The sequence below is a fragment of the Canis lupus genome, chromosome 2 (genome assembly GCF_048164855.1).
Source record: "Canis lupus baileyi chromosome 2, mCanLup2.hap1, whole genome shotgun sequence".
NCBI classification, from domain to species: domain Eukaryota; kingdom Metazoa; phylum Chordata; class Mammalia; order Carnivora; family Canidae; genus Canis; species Canis lupus.
In genome coordinates this window covers 33,353,304-33,374,453 of record NC_132839.1, presented here as the reverse complement: position 1 = coordinate 33,374,453, position 21,150 = coordinate 33,353,304, and the positions used below count along the sequence as shown (strand labels likewise).

Below are 21,150 nucleotides of genomic sequence, written 5' to 3'. Positions count from 1 at the left end.
GTCTCTACCTCTCTCTCTGTGTCTCTCATGAATAAATAAATAAAATCTTTAAAAAGAATGCAGGAGACCCAGAATAGCCCAAACATTCATGATAAATAAGAGGACTTACAATTAGAAGACTTACACTTCTTGATTTCAAAACATTTTGTAAAACTACAGTAATCGGAAGAGTGTGGTACTGGGTTAAGGATAGACATATATATCAATAAAACAAAATTGAGATTCTAGAAATTAGCCCTAACATTTACTGTCAACAGATTTTAACCAATGGTTAAAGACAATTCAGTAAGGAAAGAGTAGTTTTTTCAATAAGTGGTGCTGATCCAACTGGGTATCCACATGCAAATGAAGTTGTACTCCTCCCTCACACTATATATAAAAATAACTCAAAAAGGATCAAGTACACAAATTCAAAAGCTGAAACTATAAAACGCTTGAAGAAAAGGTATAAATTTTTGTGACTTTGGATTAGGCAGTATTTTTCTAGATCTGACACCTAAAGCACAAGCAAAAAAGATATATAAATATAAATAAATTGGGCATTATCTAAATTTAAAACTTTTGTGCTTTAAAGAATGTCTTCAAGGAAGTGAAAAGCCAGTAAAAAAGGTGATGTCACCAAAATTGTTATGTATGGGAACCCCACCCTCTGTCCCCCTCTCAAAGATCAATAATTGGACAGTTATCCATGTAGAAAAATAGTTCTTTTTTTAATTTTTTTTTATTTTATTTATGATAGTCACACAGAGAGAGAGAGAGAGAGAGAGAGAGAGAGAGAGGCAGAGACATAAGCAGAGGGAGAAGCAGGCTCCATGCACCGGGAGCCCGATGTGGGATTCGATCCCCAGTCTCCAGGATCGCGCCCTGGGTCAAAGGCAGGCGCCAAACCGCTGCGCCACCCAGGGATCCTAGAAAAATAGTTCTGGGAGAGGTCTAATGTTTGCTTAAGAAACTTAAGCAGTACTGTGGAACAAAAACCCGATAATAACTACAAAAAAACAGAAAGAAAACAACTTCACTTTGTATCATTGCTTCCCCCAAGCTGACATTGCACAGCACCAGGGTGTGGGGAGGGACTTCTCAACCAGAAAGTGTTTCCTTTGCCAGGAAGGAGGGGCAGGGTGAGCAACCAGCCTTTCAGGACATTGCACCAAGGTCCTGCTTTGGTTTCATTCCGCCCACCCTGCAAAAGCTGAGACAGAGGTGGCTAGGAGGAACAAGGAAGAAAAGAAGGGATACCAGTAGCAGCCACTCAGTGAGAGCAACTGTGGCTCACTCATCTGCTCTGTAGACAAACCCAGCAGATTTTGCCACTGAAGAAGTCAGTGGCCAGCACAGTTACCATGGACATCTGGATATTTCATCAGCTTATGCCCCAGGGGTATTCACATTTAATGATACTAGCATCAGAATCCCTCCTCATTCCATTTGCCATCCCACCCTTGCCAGATCAGGATCCAGTCCCAGAACTCTATAGCTGTATGAGTAGACATCAGCCTACTCCTACAGCTGACTGTGTGTTCAGGGTTAGCCTCTCCATTTGTGGACCTGAAATCTGTTACCAATCTCCACTTCAGTGTACATGCAGTTGAGGGTACTTCTCTGCAGCCATGAGAGACTATTCTGACAGTCAGGGTCTCTGCAGCAACCTATTGGCTTTATCAGGGCTTCACATCTGTCACTGCCCTGCACCACCATGTTCACCTGCAGCTAGCTTCTCCAACTATGCACCTGCACACTTCCAGCCTGACCACTATGACTGCTACACTGTAGCACACACACCCAAGGAAAGAGTGTGCAGCCACACCAACAGCCAGGGCCCTTATAGCTGCCAGTGAGCTTGTGGTTGGCCCTGGTCTTTATTGCTTATCTTACTCCTGAGCATTATGTATGTGTCTGCAACTGGACCCTGCAACCAGCCATGTCCACACCAGCTCTGGCCATCACCCCTGCCTGCCCTGATCCCTTTCATTGGACCTGGAGGCACTCCTGAGGACACCAGTAGCCCCACTGCTGTCAATGTGGATGACTCCAGCAGCCTGAGCTGAAGAGACATACCCCACCAGACCTAGTGCTGCCACACACCCCCATTCTTGGTACCCTCCAACACTAACCCCCAAGTCACAGCATGCTCCACTGTGCTCTCATCCATAAGTAAAAGTCTTCTTTTACTAATGTCAGTCCCTAAAGTCTGGAAGAGGTGACAGCATTTTCAAATGCACATATACCTACACAAAGCTACAGGGATCATTCAGAATCAGAGAAATATGACACCTCCAAATAGAGTAAACCTCTGGTTACTAGCCCCAAAGAAATGGAGATCCAGGAATTGCTTGACAAAGAATTCAAAATAGTTCTCTTAAAGATGCTCAGAGAACTGCAAGAGAACACATATAAACAATTGAAAGACATCTGGAAAATAACAACAAAATGAGAAGTTTGAAACAGACAACCTAAAAAAGATTCAAACAAATTTTGGAGCTGAAGAGCGCAATTGATGTACTGAAGAATTCAGTAGAGAACTTGAGCAGCACCCTTGACCAATCAGAGGAAAGAATTAGTTAGCTAGAAGACAGATCAATTGAAATCATCTAATCAGAAGAGAAAAAGCAAAAAGAATGAAGAAAGACTATGGGACTAATGAGGCACCTTCATGAAAACAGTGTACTACTATTGGAAAAAGAGGAAGAAAGAGGTTAGAAAACATATTTAAATAAATAGTGGTGGAGAACTTCCTAAATCTGGGGAGAGATTTGGACATCCAGACTTGTAGGTCACCCCAAAATTTTAATCCAAAAGAATCATCACCAGAATATAATAAAACTGTCAATAGACAGTTGAAAAGAGTATTTTAAAAATAGCAAGAGGGGTGCCTGAGTGGCTCAGTTGGCTATATACCTGCCTTCAGCTCAGGTCATGATCTCAGGATCCTGGGATCGAGCCGCATTACAGGTTTCCCTGCTCAGTGGAGCACCTGCTTTCTCCTCTCCCTGTCCCCACTCATGCCCTCTCACTATTTCTCTATTTCTCTTTCAGATAGATAGATAGATAGATAGATAGATAGATAGATAGATAGAATCAACACAAACAAACAGGAAGAGAGGGATACCTGGGTTGGTTAAGTATCTGTCTTTGACTCAGGTAATGATCCCAGAGTCCTGGGATCAAGCCCCGTGTTGGGCTCCCTGCTCAGTAGAGGAGTCTGCCTCTTTCTCTCTCTCTCTCTCTCTCTCTCACTTCTCTCTCAAATAAATAAATAAATAAATAAAATCTTTTAAAAAAGAAAGAAAAAAAACAGCAAGAGAAAAAAATTATCTTACATAAGGAAACTCCCATATTATCAGCAGATTTCTTACAAAAGACCTTGTAGGCCAGGAGCACATGGTATACCATGGAGCACTGGTATATTCAGTGTTGAAAGAAAGGAAACATATAGCAAGAATACTTTACTCAGCAAAGTTGTTCTTCAGAATTAAAAAGAGATAAAAATTGTGCAGAAGCTTTTTATTTGAATGTAGTCCCAAAAGTTTGTTTTTGCTTTTGTTTCCCTTGTCTCAGGAGACATATCTAAAAAAATGTTACTACAGCTTATGTTACAAACATTACTGCCTGTGCTCTCTTCTAGGATTTTTATGATTTCAGGTCGAACATTTAGGCCTTTAATCTGTTTTTAGTTCATATTTGTGTATGAAATTTAGTATATGGTATAAGAAAGTTATCCAGTTTCATTCTTTTGCTGCTAAGTTTTCCCATTGAGAACAAAGTGATGGCTACCAGAGGCGATGTGGGTGGGGGGGATGGATTAAATAGATGATGGATATTAATGAGTGTACTCGTGATGAGCACTGGGTGAAGTATGGAACTGTTGAATCACTATATTGTACACCTGAAGGTAATATAACACTGTATGTTAACTATAATGGAATTAAAAATTTCAAGAAGAGATAAAGACTTTCCCTGATGAACAACAGTTAAAGGAATTCATCACCACTAGACCTGCCTTGTAAGAAATGCTGAAAATTCTTCAACCTAAAATGAAAAGGTGCTTAGAACATGAAAATATTTAACACTCTGGGGCAGCCCCGGTGGCACAGCAGTTTAGCGCCACCTGCAGCCCACGGTGTGATTCTGGAGACCCAGGATGGAGTCCCACGTCAGGCTCCCTGCATGGAGCCTGCTTCTCCCTCTGCCTGTGTCTCTGCCTCTCTCTCTCTCTGTGTGGCTCATGAATAAATATATAAAATCTTAAAAAAAATACATATATATATATAACACTCTGGTGAAGTTAAGCATTTAGTCAGATTCAGAATATTCTACTGTAATATGGTGGTGTGTTAATACTAATTCTAGTATGCAGGTTAGAGGACAAAAGTATTAAAAATAACTATAGCTACAATACTTTGTTAATTGACACATAATATATAAAGCTATAAATCATGACGGCAAAAACAAAAGGCAGATGGTAAAAAGAGTTTTTGTATGATATTAAAATAAAATTTTTGTTGTTATAAAATAGACTGATATAGGTATAAAGTGTTTTCTGTACACCTCATGGTAAACATAAAGTAAAAGCCTGCTGTAGATTCATAAAAGTTAAAGACAAGGGAATCAAAGTATTTCATTACAGGAAATCATCAGTTCACAAAGGAAGATACAAATGTTGAAGAAAGGAACAAGGGAACTATAAAAACAACCAGAAAACAATTAATTAGATGACATTAGTAAGTCCTCACCTATCAGTAATTACTCTAAATGCAAGTGGTGTGATTTCTCCAATTGAAAGACATAGACTGGCTACTTGAATTAAAAAACAGGACCCTACAATATACTGTCTACAATAAACGCAATTCATCTTTAAGGACACACATAGGCTCAAAGCAGAGGGATGGAAAAGGCTATTCCAAGCAAGTAGAAGCCAAAAGGAAGCTGGGATAGTTGTATTGAGACAAATTTAAAAAAAGATTTTATTTATTTATTCATGAGAGACAGAGAGAGGCAGGCAGAGGGAGAAGCAGGCTTCATGCAAGGAGCCCAACATGGGACCCGATCCTGGGTCCTTTTACTAAGGCAGTGCTAAACCGCTGAGCCACCCAGGATGCCCTATTTAGACTAATTTTTAAAAAGATTTTATTTATTTGAGAGAGAGAGAGAATGAGCAGTGAGGAGGGGCATTGGGGAGGGGAGAGAGAGAGAGAGAGAAGCAGACCCCTTGCTGAGCAGGAAGCCTAGTGCGGGGCTTGGTCCCAGGACCTGGAGATCATGACCTGAGCCAAAGGCAAATGCTTAACCAACTGAGCCACCCAGGCACCACTTGCTGTACTTAGACAAATAGACTAAGGCAGATACAGTAATAAAGGAAAAAGAAACTCACCATCTAATGTTAAATCCATCAAGATTTAACAATCATAAGTATATATGCACCCAGCATCAGAGTACCTAAATATATTAAGCAGATACTAACAGATATGCTGGAAGAAAAGACAGCAATACAATAATAGAAGGGGACTTCAGTATCGCACTCAGTAATGGATAGATCATTCAGACAGAAAATCAAAATGGAAACATGAGACTTGAACCATACTTAGACCAAATGGATCTAAGATACATACACAGAACATTCTATCCAACAACAGCAGAGTTAACATTCTTCTCAAATGCATATAGAACATTGCCCAGGATAGATAAATATTACAGGTTTCTGAAGAAGTCTTAGCAAGTTTAAGAAGGTTGAGATCATAACAAGTATCTGACCTTAATGGTATTGAAATTGAAATCAGTAACAGGAAAGGAGCAGATTTATACGTATGTGAAGATGAAACAACACCTAAACAATCAAGGGTCAAAGAAGAAATTTAAAGAGAAATAAAATAATCTTGAAACAAATGAAAATGGAAATTCAACATATTAAAACCTATGAGATGCTGCAAAAGCAATTCTAAAAGAGAATTTTATAGTGATAAATCCCTAATTTAAGAAAAAATGATCTCAACCTAACTTTACACCTTAAGGAATGAAGAAAAAGAACAAACTAAACCCAGTATAGATAAAAGGTAGGAAATAAGAAAGATCAAAAATAGAGATCAGAAGAACAATAGAAAAGATTAAAGAAACTAGGAGCAAACATTTTTAAAAGATAAAATGGATATGGCTTTAGATTAAGAGAAGACTCAAAATTAGGAGTGAAAGAGGAGGCGTAACAACTGATACAACAGAAATACAAAGGGTCATAAAGCACTACTATGAACAATTATATGGCAACAAATTGAACAGCCTTAAAGAAAGAGATAAATTCTAGAAATATAAAACCTACCAAAGACTGAATCATGAAGAAATAGAAAATCCGAACCGACAAATGATAAGTAAAGAGATGGAATCAACAATAAAAAATATCCGAATAAAGAAAAGTCCAGGACCAGTTGGCTTTATGGGTGAATTCTACCAAATGTTTAAAGAACAATTAATGCCAATCTTTTTCAAACTTCCAAAAAATTGAAGAGGAGAGGACTCCCAAGCTCATTTTATGAGCCAGCATTTCCCTGATACCAAAGCTAGATAAAGACACTACAAGAAAACTAACTACCAATATCCCTGATGAATATATTCTCAATTCATCAACAAAAATTCTTACAAAATATTAGCATGCCAAATTTAATAGTGTATTAAAAAGAACATACATCATCATTACGTTGGATTTATCTCTGAGATGGAAGTATGGTTCAACATACGAATACTGGGCATCCCGGGTGGCTCAGCGGTTTAGTGCTGCCTGCAGCCCAGGGTGTGATCCTGGAGACCGGAATCGAGTCCCATGTCCAACTCCCTGCATGGAGCCTTCTTCTCCCTCTGCCTGTGTCTCTGCCTCTCTCTCTCTCTCTCTGTCTCTCATGAATGAATAAATAAAATCTTAAAAAAAAACAAACCCATATGAATACCAATACATGTCATATACCACATTAATGTAATGAAAAATCAAAATTCAATGGTCATCTCAGTAGATGCAAAAAATCTTAGTAAAAGTCAATATGTACTCATGACAAAAAATCCTTAACAAACTGGGTATAAAGGTAACATACTTCAATATAATAAAGGCCATTATATGACAAGCTCAGAGCTAAGATAATCAGCAGTGAATGTTTGAAAACTTTCCTCTAAGATGGGGAAAAAACAAGTGTGCCCATTCTCACCGTTCCTATTAAACATAGTACTAGAAGTCTTAGAGGACTTAGGCAAGAAAAAGAAAGGAAAGGCATCTGAATCAGAAAATAAGAATTAAAATTGTCTTTGTTTGCACATGACATGATCTTAAATATAGAAAATCGTAAAAACTCAACAAAAAACTATTAGAACAGATTTTAAAAATTCAGTAAAGTTTCAGGATATAGAAATCAGTTGTGTTTCTCTCCATTAACAACAAAATAAAATGCTAAGGAATAAATATAATCAAGAAGGTGATCTGTACACTGAAAACTACAATAATTTATTTTTATTAAATTTGACCTGCAATGTTATATTAGTTTCGAGTGTACAACATAAATGATTCAACATTTCTATGAATTACCCAGTGCTCATCACAATCAGTGAAGTTACCATCTGGCACCATACAGTTATTACAGTCCTTCTGACCATATTTCCAATGCTCTACTTTTCAACTCCATGGTTTATTTTACACCTGGAAGTTTGTACCTCTTAATCCCCTTCACCTATTTCACCCATCTCCCCACAGCCCTGCCCCACCAGATTGTTCTCTGTATTAATGAGCCTTCGGGGGTTTGTGTGTTTTGTTATTGTTCATTTTGTGATTTAGATTGCACATGTAAATAACATGATATAGTATTTTTCTTTGACTCCTTTCACTTGGCGTAGTGCCCTCTAGGTCCATCCATGTTGTCACAGGTGGCAAGATTTTGTTCTCCTTATGATTGAATAATATTTGTGTGTGTGTGTATGTATATACACATACCATTCCTTCTTTATGCGTTCATCTGTTGATAAGGACTTAGGTTCCTTCTCTATCTTGACTGATAAATAATTCTGCAGAAAACATTGAAGTACACATATATATTTTTGAATTACTGTTTTCATTTTATTTGGGTGAATACCCAGCAGAATTATTGGATCATATGATAGTTCTATTTTTGATTTGTTGAGGAACCCGTGTACCGTTTTCCATAGTGGTTGCACCAATTTACAATCCACCTAAAGTGCAAGAGGGTTCCCTTTTCTCCTTACCAACACTTACTATTTCTAGTCTTGTTTAAAATTTAAAATCAATTAAATAAAGTATAGTGCATTATTAGTGTCAGAGGTAGAGTTTAGTGATTTCATCACTTGCATATAACACCCAGTGCTCATTACATCATATGCCCTCCTTAATGCCCATCACCCAGTTATCTCATCCCCCTACCCACCTCCCCTCCAGCATCCCTCAGTTTGTTTCCTGTAGTTGAGTTTCTTATGGTTTGTGTCCCTCTTTGATTTCATATTATTTTTCCTTCCCTTCTCCTATGTTCGTTTCTTTTGTTTCTTAAATTCCACATATGAGTAATACCATCTGATATTTTTCTTTCTCTGACTTATTTCACTTAGCATAATACCCTCTAGTTCCATCCACATTGTTGTAATTGGCAAGATTTCATTCTTTTTGATGCCTGAGTAATATTCCATTACACACACACACATCACATCACATCTTCTTTATCCATTCATCTGTTGAAGGACATTAGGGCTCTTGCCACAGTTTGGCTATTGTGGACATTACTGCTATAAACATTGGGATGCGTGTGCCCCTTCAAATCACTGTATCATTTGGATAAACACGCAGTAGTGCAATTGCTGGGTCTTAGGGTAGCTCTATTTTTAACTTTTTGAGGAACCTCCATACAGTTTTCCAGATTGGATGCACCAGTTTGCATTCCCACCAGCAGTGCAAGAGTGTTCCCCTTTCTCTGCATCCTCATCAACACTTGTTTCCTGTACTATTAATTTTGGCCACTCTAACTGGTGTGAGGTGGTATCTCATTCTCGTTTTGATTTGTATTTCTCTGATGCTTGAGCATTTTTACATGTGTCTGTTGGAGAAACGTCTGTTTTTGTCTTCTGCCCATTTCTTGACTTGGATTTTCTGGGTTTCTTTTCTTCTTTTTTCTTCTTTTTTCTCCTCCTCCTCCTCCTCCTCCTCCTCCTCCTCCTCTTCTTCTTTTGGTGTGTTCTTTATAGATCTTAGATACTAGCCCCTTATCTGAGAAGACATTTGCAAATATCTTCTTCCATTCTTTAGGTTGTCTTTTGGTTTTGTTGACTCTTTCCTTTGCTGTGCAGAGCTTTTTATCTTGTTGAAGTCCCAATAGTTCATTTTTGCTTTTGTTTCACTTGCCTTTGAAGCCGTTCTAGCAAGAAGTTGCTGTGGCCAAGGTCCAAGAGGTTGCTGCTTGTGTTCTCCTCTAGGAATTTGATGGATTCTTGTCTTACATATAAGTCTTTTATCCATTTCAAGTTTATCTTTGTGTCTGGTGTAAGAGAATAGTCCAGTTTCATTCTGCACGTGGCTGTCCAATTTTCCCAACACCATTTATTGAAGACTCTCCTATTTCCAGTGGATATTCTTTCCTGCTTTGTTAAATATTAGTTGACTAGAATAATTAATTAGAATATTGTTATAGTTAATTAGAATATTGTTGAGGGCCCATTTCTGGATTCTCTCTTCTTTTCCATTGATCTGTGTATCTGTTTTTGTGCCAGTACCACACTGTCTTGATGATCACAGCTTTGTTATACAGCCTGAAGTCTGGAATTGTGATGCCTCCAGCTTTGGCTTTCTTTTTCAACATTCTTTCCTCTCTGCTTTCATGCATGGCAGCCATTTTCCACTTTGGCATAGCCTGCCCATAGCCTGCCCATGATCCCAAGCTTACTTCTGAGAGCCTCCCAGTCCTCTGGTTTCCACATATGTGCAGCTATGTCTGACCCCTCAGTTTAACACCCAGTTGTGTAGTCTAATATTATTTGTTGGTTTTTAAAATGATTTTGTTATTTCCTCAAGTCCGTTGCAAAGGTTTCCTTGAGGACTAGGCTGTCTAGGGATCAAGACACAAAGTGGTCTAAGGGAAAAGATGGAGCTTTAGCTTTATAGATATGTTATCACCATGATTTCACCTCTTACTAGTTTTGTTCTTTGGGTTCAGTGCTAATCCTTTCTGAGACTATTTATCTGTAAAATGAGGATTAAGAAGGAAATAATGCAGTATATCTAATTCTAGTGTGCCTTCCTGATGGATATTTGTGTTCCCTGAGGGCCTTTGCCATAGACAACAAAGTGACTATTACTAGTCTTATGATTACTAAAAGCCGAGGTTTTCCAATTCAGATTGTTTACTGATGTTACACAGGGAAATAAAAAACGTATTACCAACCAACCTTAAGATTATAGGTGTTTTTAAAGGAATACTTTTTTTTTGCATTATATAAGTAATGTGACCACATTTTAAAACTTTAGGGTATTGGGGACACCTGAGTGGCTCAGTCAATTAAGTATATGACTCTTGATTTTGGCTCCCATCATGTTCCCAGCATTGTGAGATTGAGTCCTATGTTGGGCTCTGTGCTGGGTGTGGAGCCTGCTTAAGATTCATATTCTCTCTCTCTCTCTCTTTCTCTCTCTCTCCGCCTCCCCACAAAAAATAGTTCTCCCCCTTCTCAAAAAATAGTTTGGGTTGTTATAAAATTGTAATGCATTTACTGCTGCATTTTTGGGTTTTCGTCTTTTTTGCATTTTCTCAATTCATTTTGACTTGTGTTTTCATCATGAATGACGTGTAATTATTTTAACAGTTTTTTATAACTTACTTTCCCATTAACATAGTTTGTTTGCTTTTAGTTTTTGTATTAACTTTTTAAAAGCTTTTATTTTTTTTATTTATTTGAGAGAGAGAGAGAGAGAGAGAGCGCGCGCGCGCGCGCGCGCGCGCGCAATCAGGGGGAGGAGCATAAGGAGAGAGAATCTCAACTGGACTTGCACTGAGTGGGGAGCCCGAGGCGGGGCTTAATCTTATGACCCTGAGATCATGACCTGAGCCGAAAGGAGGAGTCAGATGCTCAACCAACTGAGCTACTCAGGCCCCCTGATTGTCTGCTTTTAAAAATAAGGAAGCAGTATTTTTATTTAATTGTGAAACTTCATCTTTATGAATAATAAACATTTTTCTATCCTGGTATATTTTCTATCTACCAAAATAATATATAGTAATATAGGTTAAGAGTCATTATCTATGTACTGACTGCATGGAATTGGTATGGAAATCTTTTGTGTTTAAGTAACAATTTCAATAAACTCCCAATCTTTTCTGCTCTTAAAAACTAAATTAAAAACAAATATGGCTGTCAAGAAAATAGGGCTTTTCCAAAATAAGTACAATTAGTAGAAACAGATCAGATAGTATGGTTTAAATTTTAATGATTTCTCTCTCTCTCTTTTTTTAAAACAAAGGTCCATTTTAGCTTCTTATCTTCTGAAGGAAAAGCTCAATATCTTGGGCAAATTGGGGTGTCTGCTAAGCTGTGCAGGTTCTGTTGTGCTGATTATCCACTCCCCAAAATCTGAGAGTGTGACCACTCAGGCTGAGCTGGAAGAGAAGCTGACTAACCCAGGTAACTCCTTTCTAGCAAAGGTGCAAGAGAGCTTGGCTGTCAGTATGATTCTTCCAGTCCTAGGCTGGAGTTGGCTTACTCATGGTCTGTTCTCCCAGACCCTCTGTTCCTCTTTGCCTATGAGTGGCCATTGTTGTGCCCTGCAGGCTGTAGCATCCCCACTCGTGCTGCCCGAGGTGTGGGAAGAGGTCTGGCGGTCCCTGTGTTCCAGACCTTGCATTCCTGCTCCCTGGAGATTGGGACCCCTTCTGCTTTCTTCTGGACCTCAGAGACCTTGTGCATGGGTTCCTTCATCATCTGCCCCTTCCACAATTGGCTCATCCCCTCTTGCCTCCCTCTCACACTTACCCACTTGTAGCTTATTGTGGCCTTCCCACTGCCCTACCTCCCATGACCACTCCCCATGTCTCCTCCCACCGCCTCTTACCTCTCCCTACCTCCCATATTCCCACCCTACCTCCTTTCCGCATTCCTGCTGTCTCTCCCTCTTAGTGTCAGTCCTGCTAGGGTCTGCTATGGGCCATGCTCCCCTCAGGACCACTATGTGTCCACACTCTGCACTTCCCTCTGATGTGAAGCTGACAGCTGAGACTCAATTTGATTTATCTTTGGATCTCCCATAGAAATCTCTCTATATTTTTTCTAGATATTTTTAAGATATATTTTTTGACAAATGCTATAAAAAACCACAGTTTACAAAATTATACTGGCTTAAAATATAGATTCTTCTAAATTATTACCAGTAGACCATCTTATGTTGCTCACAAACAATTTTAGAAAGGTGGCAGCACAAAATTGCATCCACATGAATATCCCAAATATAGACATCTCTAGGTCACAAAAAAAACTGACCACTCTTTTATAGCTCTCAATTGACAGTGACTGTCATTGCAACAGAAACATCTGTAAAAATTTGAAAAAGGATTTATAATGAAATTAGCTAAGACTGTATTTTTCTATTAGATTTTGTCCCTAAACACTTGGTATTATTTCATTTACTTCACCCTGTAAAAGTGAAAATATTTCTAAAACTATGAGAAATGAGAATACAAAGACACGAAAAAAAAATCAGTAAACTGGATATGAATGTCCTGAAGGATTTACTTTATTTAAGTTTCAGAACAATATTTCTTACTTTTTTTTTTTTTTTTTTGATTCGGGGGCACAGAGGGAGGAGGGAAGAGAATCTCAAGCAGATTATCCACTAAGTGTGGAGCCTGACTCAGAACTCGACCTCAAAACCCTGAGATCATGACCTGAGCAGAAATCAAGAGTCAGATTCTTAATGACTGAGCCACCTGGATGCTTCAAGGCCTCTTGCTTTTTTTTCGCTTTTTAAAGATTTTATTTATTTATTCATGAGAGACACACAGAGAGAGAGAGAGAGAGAGAGGCAGAGAGATAGGCAGAGGAAGAAGCAGGCTTTCCATGGGGAGCCTGATGTGGGACTCCATCCCAGGACCCTAGGATCACGCTCTGGGCCGAAGGGAGATGCTCAACCACTGGGCCACCCAGGTGTCCCAGCCTATTACTTTTTGATAAATCTGGATGTTGCCAGTATTCAGGTCCTAACTTTTACAAAATATATGTCTAATTTGAATACTACCATAACAATTTGATATAAACGTATGGTAGCAAAAAGATTTTTGTTTTTAACATGAAAAACTTTGTTTTAACTTGGAATATAAATTGATATTATTCTATCCTATTTATTTATTTATTTCAGAAGATTTTATTTATGTATTCAGGAGAGACACAGAAAGAGAGGCAGAGACACAGGCAGACAGAGGCACATTGACTCCTCCCTGTGAGGAGCCTGATGTGGGACTCAATCCTGGATTATGGCCTGAGCCAAAGAAAGACACTCAACCCCTGAGCCACCCAGGCATCCCATCCACTTAATTTATTAAGTTAAGGGAGGTTTCTAGTTTTTAAAAAAATTCTTCTAAATGTAAAAATCCAGAATGAATTTTTTTGTCAAATAATTGTCTCAGAATAATTTTTTAAAATTTATTTATTCATGAGACACAGAGAGAGAGGCAGAGACATAGGCAGAGGGAGGGGCAGCCCGGGTGGCTCAGCGGTTTAGCACCACCTTCAGCCTAGGGCCTGATCCTGGAGACCTGGAATCGAGTCCCACGTCAGGCTCCCTGCATGGAGCCTGCTTCTCCCTCTGCCTGTGTCTCTGCCTCTCTCTCTCTCTCTCTCTCTCTCTCTCTCTGTGTCTCTCATGAATAAATAAATAAAATCTTAAAAAAAAATGCAGAGGGAGAAGTAGGTTCTCTGTGGGGAGCCCAATGTGGGACTCGATCCCAGGACCCCAGGATCATGACCTGAGCCTAAGGCAGTTGCTCACCCACTGAGCCACCCAGGTGCCCTGCCTCAGAAGAAATTTTAAGGTTATCTTCCTGAATCCTCTCCTAGAACAAGGCTCCACAGTTCCTTTTTCTTACCTGTAGGGAAGACGGGACTCCCACAGCCTGCCTGGTGCATGTCCACGTTGTTCCTTGCCCTGTCAGGCCCAGCTCCTAGTACCTCCTTTACTAACTCATATTGAATTGAAAATTATAACCTCCTTGTACATGTAATTTCAAAGTACATTTTCAATATGATGCCCTAACTATAAGATGAAAGAAAAGGAGAAATGGCAGGTTGGTACTTTATAATAAAATAGAATGCTAAGGGGGCACCTGGATGGCTCAGTGGTTGAGTGTCTGCCTTTGGCTCAGGGCATGATCCCAGGGTCCTGGGATTGAGTCTCACATCTGGCTCCCCACAGGGAGCCTGCTTCTCCCTCTGCCTGTCTCTGCCTCTCTCTGTGTCTCTCATGAGTAGATGAATAAAATCTTAAAAAAAAAATAGAATGCTCAAGTACGACTACAGAAAACATACTAAAGCCAGCAGACCTCACTCCATGTGGAGTCGCCGAGACCCTGGCAGTTGCAAATACAGACTCATGGTATGTTGGGCTATTAACTGAAATACTTAGGGTATTGCCATCAGCAATGGGATCCTCTGAAATGGAGAATAACTCTTGATGAAGTTCTGAAAAATTCAGTGCATATTAAATATATGCAAAAATTTGTTTCATATATAAACTGGGTTCTAGGCTCTGATAATTACAAGCATATTTTTCATTTATAAGTCCAAGGAGACATTCAGAAGTTTTGAGGAGAAGGGGATGATTTTTGATTGTGTGAAACCATCTCTATATCCCAGGGCCTATGGCCTTCATCTGCCGTATATTGCCCTTGATCACCAACATAAATTCCCCTGCAGCTTTCTCACATGTTCTTTAAGAAACCTCCCACTCTGGCCACATGTACAGGAGCATTATCTGCCTGGGTCTTGTTGAACTGACTCTAAAGTAAGAAAATCATCTGTTTTCCAGTGTTTGTGGGCTATCTGTGCATCGTGCTCCTTATGCTGCTGCTGCTCATCTTTTGGATTGCGCCGGCCCATGGGCCCACCAACATCATGGTCTACATCAGTATCTGCTCCTTGCTGGGGAGTTTCACTGTGCCTTCTACCAAGGGCATCGGGCTGGCGGCCCAAGATATCTTCCACAACAACCCATCTAGTCAGCGGGCCCTCTGCCTGTGCCTGGTGCTCCTGGCTGTGCTTGGTTGCAGCATCATCGTCCAGTTCAGGTACATCAACAAGGCGCTTGAGTGCTTCGACTCCTCTGTGTTTGGGGCCATCTACTACGTCGTGTTCACCACCCTTGTCCTGCTAGCATCGGCCATCCTCTTTCGGGAATGGAGCAATGTGGGCCTAGTGGACTTCCTGGGTATGGCCTGTGGGTTCACCACCGTCTCTGTTGGGATTGTCCTTATACAGGTGTTCAAAGAGTTCAATTTCAACCTTGGGGAGATGAACAAATCTAATATGAAAACAGACTAGAACCCAACAGGGGGTTGAGTGGCTCAAGAATAGGAAATGGATGTTGTTTCTGGCCCTAATTTGATGTGAAGTGGAAGAGACCCTAATCAATGGTATTGCTTGCATATTAATGGGTGGTCTGATGGACAGTGGGGAGCATCACTCAGCACCAGGGTGGGGGCCCAGCCCTCTGCAGTCTGAAGTTGCTAAATGGTTGCCTGGGCATCATCTCTCTCCGATGAGAGGAATCTCATGTTCTTTGCCATTAACCTGGAAGCTTTCATGAATACTCTTTGCTTTTAAAATATTTTAACATTATTCAGTACAAAATAAAGATGGGCTCTTTCTGATTAGTCTTTGCAGGGGCGCAGATACTCTTACTTAAAAGATTACTTTGGAAATGGGAGAAATTGTTGTCTTGAAGTCTGGGTATATAGTAAATGTGTCTGTAGTTGTGTTATTTTGCATTAGGCATGTATAACATTCAGGTACCTCATCCATATAAGAAGTATATACATTTAATTGTTTTTAATCCTCTAATGAGCTGACTCTCCCACCCCCCACTCCAAGATATTTTAATTGAAAATAGAGAGAGAATAGGTGGACATGATGCAGAGTTCCATTTATAGGCTGACTTTCAATAGCTCAAATCAATTTCAGTGCCTTTTATCACTAGAACTCTTCACTTAATTTGATGAATAATACATGTATATTCTTTTAGATTAGAATAACTCTTTGATTATACTTTAATATTTCACTATCCTAAATATAAATGTGTAAAGCAGTTAGAAATAACAATATAGTCATTTGTTGGAAGAAAGTCAATGTGAAAGACACAGAAGAGCAAATTGACCCTTTTAGCATGAAGTTATTATCCAATTAAAGACAATTGACTTAAGGTAACATAAGGTATTTTTATTTACATTCAGTCTATGTACCTTGGACCCAGTATCAAATATATCCATGTTCTCTTTCAGTGAGTATTGTGGCCATTGAGAAGAAATAAATTACTTGACAGGGTGTTAGTTGAGAGAGTTCAATAGCACATATATCGAGTTCCCTATAATACAGGAATAGGTTAAAGGACACAGTGTAGTTCAGACTTTCTGCAAATTAGAACACATATACTAAGTTTTAAAAAGAATTTCTAGGAAAAAGAAAAGCAATTAACTTAGCCATCTCCCTGTTGTTTGAAAAGGCAGAGTACCCTAGAGTTCTTCACCCAACCTCTAATTAAGCTTCTGAAATGCAAAGTAGCCACGAATTATGCCAGTATTTGGATCAAAGAGATCATCTGTTTTTAGTAACTTTCTGTGTATATTAAATGGGAGCAAAGCACAAAGTGATGCAAATTATTTCATTAAGATATCATGTACTTCATGTGCAGTATTTTACCTAAATAGTGAACTGTGTCAAGTTGGAAGATGGGATTGGGTGAGGTGATTTGGTGAACTAGAATATCAAATTTAACAATAACCAATTGAAGTTACTCACTAAGGGAAAAATGTTTTTTCAGGCAAAAAGAACATCTCTAAAGGCCAAAGAAATTGTTCCCTAAAATATTAAACAAAAAAACTAAATAAAATGAGGATAGTTTAACATAGAGTGAAGAACACCTTTATGAATTAAAAGCACATATGATGATGTGGGTTGTCAGGGATTAGTGAACTGAGAGCAGCAACAAAACTGTTTAAAAAAATTTTTAATCTTATATTAACTGATAGTTAATAAATACTCAAAGAGTCCCTCACTCTTTTTGTCAGCTCTTGAAGGTTTGTTTTTTTATCATCAGGTATTTTTAGGAATGCAAGCCTTAATTTACTGAACTATGCTCTCAAAAATGTCACATGGTAATATCAGTATATTTTTGAACATAAAAATAATTTCCTAGATAAACAGTTTAAGATATTAAAAGAATATATGTGGTAACACAAGTACACTGAGAAAGTTCATATGTCTTATGGAAATTATCTTGTTTATTTTGTTACAATTTATAGGTGAAGCTAAGTTTAAATTCATCTATTAGTGTTCCTCATTATATTTTAATTCATAATTATACCATGGATATTCAGAGGTGATATTTTCTGGATGATCACCTCTGATTTTTTAGAGTAAAACAAAATCTGAAAGTAGTAATAGCTGGTCTCTTAAGGGTGATTTGTTCTGGAACAGTTAGATTCTCCCAGATTAGCAGATTATTTTGATAGGATGCCCAGCTTTCCTTCCAGTGGAACAAAGTTCTAATGATTGAATTTTTAAGTGTATAACTCTAGTCTCAAAATAATTGACATGATCAGCAGTCTAATAGCCTAATTTCATGTTTGACATAGAGCATATAACTTAATAGTTTTTGTTTTTGTTTTACAAATTCATGTTTTCATAATTCATTTGGAATCGCAAGGAAAAAAAGCCTCAAAATGAGAGTTTTAGAGGAGGGCCTAGAATGGGAATGGGTCTCATTGTCTCTAAAAGTAAATATATATGGAACATTTTCATTATTATACTATTCTTTGGATTTTATCTCTGAAAAAGTAAGAAAAAAAAATACCTACTGTCTATTTGTTTTCAAAGCTTCTCTACAATACCATAGTTAAGTCATTTCTCTGCTCTACTACTTGGACAATGCTTTGTGTTTTTCATCTGAATCTTTACATTTAAAAAGATTGCTTTCTTATTTTGCTCATTGAGGCCTATTAAGGATTCTAACCCAAACCCAGCACTAAGACCACCCTGAGCATTTTGCTGTTCTGGAGGACTACTCCATGCCTGTAGAGAAGGTTCTGGAGAGGAAGGGCCGTCTGCTACTTGCCACACATGGTTCTTCAGTCAGATGTCACTATGGTACTTTCATATTAGAACATTAGTGAAATATACTTTGCTGCTGTTGGTTCAGCAATAAGATATATTCTTTCAATTCCTCCTTTTCAAGCCAATTTGTTATATTCAATTTTATTTCCAGAAGTTCATGCCAGCTGTAGTAGGTTGGTCTTTGTTCTTTTTCTTTGGGTTTCATGTCTGATAGAAGAGAATACTATTAATGTGTGTAGTCACCCCTCTTCCTTCTTCCTTGACAGCTCCTCTCTTTGTAAATACTGTGTTCACTTCCAGAAGCTAGTTCCTAGACATTTGTAAAGCACTGAGATGCATTGTCTCCTAGGTATGGACAAGCACTTGGTCCATGGAGACCAAGGTGTTGATGAACTGCCTAGTTCTTGTTGAGAGATGATACCTTTCTCACCTAATCTAGAAGAGCAGAGAAAGTGCTCCGACTGTCTACAGAGCCATGTCCATTGCTCTTTTCTGATGTCTACTTGATCCTTACTTAGGCCTCTCATACCCAGTAGGAAACTGTGGAGAGAAAAATGCTTTAGTTTAGATCAGTTCACAGTTGCCTGGTTGATTCCAGTGGTCTGAAGGAGTTGTCCTTCTCACTGTGTTTGACACCAAGGAAGCAGTTCACCCATTGAGCAGGATTAGATGGAATCTTGGTGTTCCGCCTTCTCAGGGACCAAAAAACGTAATATTAACAACTTAGTATCGACCTTCTTCCCAAGGACATGTCTGTGTTATTTTTTCATGTTTTACTCATATTCATAGCTAGAGGTCTTAACTTGAGTTGGAAAGAGAAAAGATCCAGTTGCACACCAGTCACACCATGAAACAGTTTATCATATAAAATACCTCAATTTTCTGTATTCCTCACTTCCACTTCACAATTGTACTGGTGATGAATTTTAAGGGTCGGTCCTTTAGCTTTTAGGTGATTTTTCCCATCTGGCCAGATTCTTATACCTCCATTGTATACTTGAAAAGATTAAGAATTATAGGAATGAGAACGAGAATTTGGCCTGTTTCACTACTTGTTTATTTTCATACACATTTCTCACATGCTATTAAATGCAACAAGATAATTATATTTTTAAAAATGTAACTTTATGTTACATAAAAAAATGTTGTCTAGTAAAAAGTTGATACTCAGTAGAACAATGATCATGTAAATAAATCTATTTCAAACGTACCCAACATGATAAAAAACATAGTCTAGGGCCCAGAGCATGAGCCAGGGAGAAGGACATATTTGTTCTTTTCTCTATTTTTCCTTGAATTGTGCAACTATAGGTGAGTCACATAACCTTTCTGTGCCTCAGTTTCTCTACCTCTAAAGGGGTGAGATGGTTCTCCAAATCACCTGTTTTAGAGCGCTCACACTGTTAGCATGTGCTGGTAGCCTCAGACGAATGTTATATACAGGATTGCTCTGGAGTGAGGCAGTGGAAATTCAGCTGCACCATCTGAGTCTGCTCAGGACTGTGCTATAGACAGGCAGCTTCAAGCTCTGCGTAAGCAAAGGGAGTGCTGGGTGTAAAGTTTGCATGATTCCATGAAGCTTTAATTTTCCTTTTTTTTTGTTTTAAAAGGAAGGGTTTGTATATTCTATTATAAAATATGGAAATTAAACAGGGACTTTAAAAGTTGCACTGAAAAATCACATTCTGATGGTGTGATGAGATTTTCTGACATTATGCCTAGGTTTATGTGCTGCAAAAGATTCAGTGACCTGTGAACCAGATTGATCCTGTTGTGTTAGATTTGTAAGAATGATGCTGAACTTCTTGCTTCCAAGCAGTTCATCCCTGACATGAACTACCTGACACCAGGTAAATGTCAGGAGCTCCTAAACCACTAGTACCAAAAGGTCATGTTGAAAAGTTCAGACTATTTTATATGTCAGAACATAATAATTTGGCCCCTACCCCCATGTCAGTGTTTTTGCACTTTGGAATCATTTAAGGGTACTGTTCTTCAGTAGCATTCCTGAGTGTTTTTGCCTTTTTAAATGACAACTATTACTTTCTTGTAAAATGGAATATAATCGTGAAGGAAACGATGACTAGATTAAAAAATGTAACATGTTGATTGATTGTGTAGGTTTTTTTCCTGTAAATGTATCAGGGGAGCTTCCAGTTAGCATACATACACACATTTATCAATGGCTAAGACTTGCTTATATTTTGCTTTATAGAAGTAGTCATAGCATGTTGTAATTGCCTTATGTAAATATAAAAGGCTATTTATTAAGTTTTCCAATAATATTTATTAATCTGTATGTGTTTTAAAATAAAATAACTTATTTCTAGCTGAACACTTGTTGCTTTTCTTTTTTACCCACAACTTGAAATATTGTAGTCTCAGATTCCATTTCATCCTAGTTCCTTAATTAAATGTGTCCCGTTTCCTTTGTAGAAACAAATAGCCCAGGTCCCCATCATGATATAGAAAATATCTACCTGTGCACATCTTAGGGAGCAGATCCATGATATGTGAAGGAGTTTACCATGTAGTGATTATGTTCTGATACAACAAAATTATGGTATTAAGGAAAATCAGCTATATTTTAAATGTTAATACCTTTTATATGTTATACATAACATTTTATTATATTTTAAGCACATGGAAAATTAGAGAATCATAACACATTTTAATACGGTGTCATCAGAAATCTTGTCATTAATCTTTATTAGTGTCCTATAACTCACTTTATTAAATGAAAAAAATATTGGATGCCTGGGTGGTGCAGTCGGTTTAGTGTCTGACTCTTGATTTTGGTTCAGCTTATGATCTCAG

General features: G+C 38.3%; 1 protein-coding gene across 4 annotated transcripts in view; it reads left to right on the top strand.

Annotated features, from left to right (window-relative positions):
• NIPA1 (NIPA magnesium transporter 1) overlaps positions 1 to 20,668 on the top strand; it is a 53,077-nt gene extending 32,409 nt beyond the window's left edge. For all 4 annotated transcript variants that reach the window (XM_072795259.1, XM_072795263.1, XM_072795266.1 and 1 more), the window contains 2 exons: positions 11,483 to 11,643; positions 15,035 to 20,668. In XM_072795259.1, the coding sequence (XP_072651360.1) occupies positions 11,483 to 11,643; positions 15,035 to 15,546 (673 nt within the window). In that variant the 3' untranslated portion in view covers positions 15,547 to 20,668. The remainder of the gene's footprint in view (positions 1 to 11,482; positions 11,644 to 15,034) is intronic.
• The last annotated feature ends 482 nt before the right edge of the window (positions 20,669 to 21,150 follow it).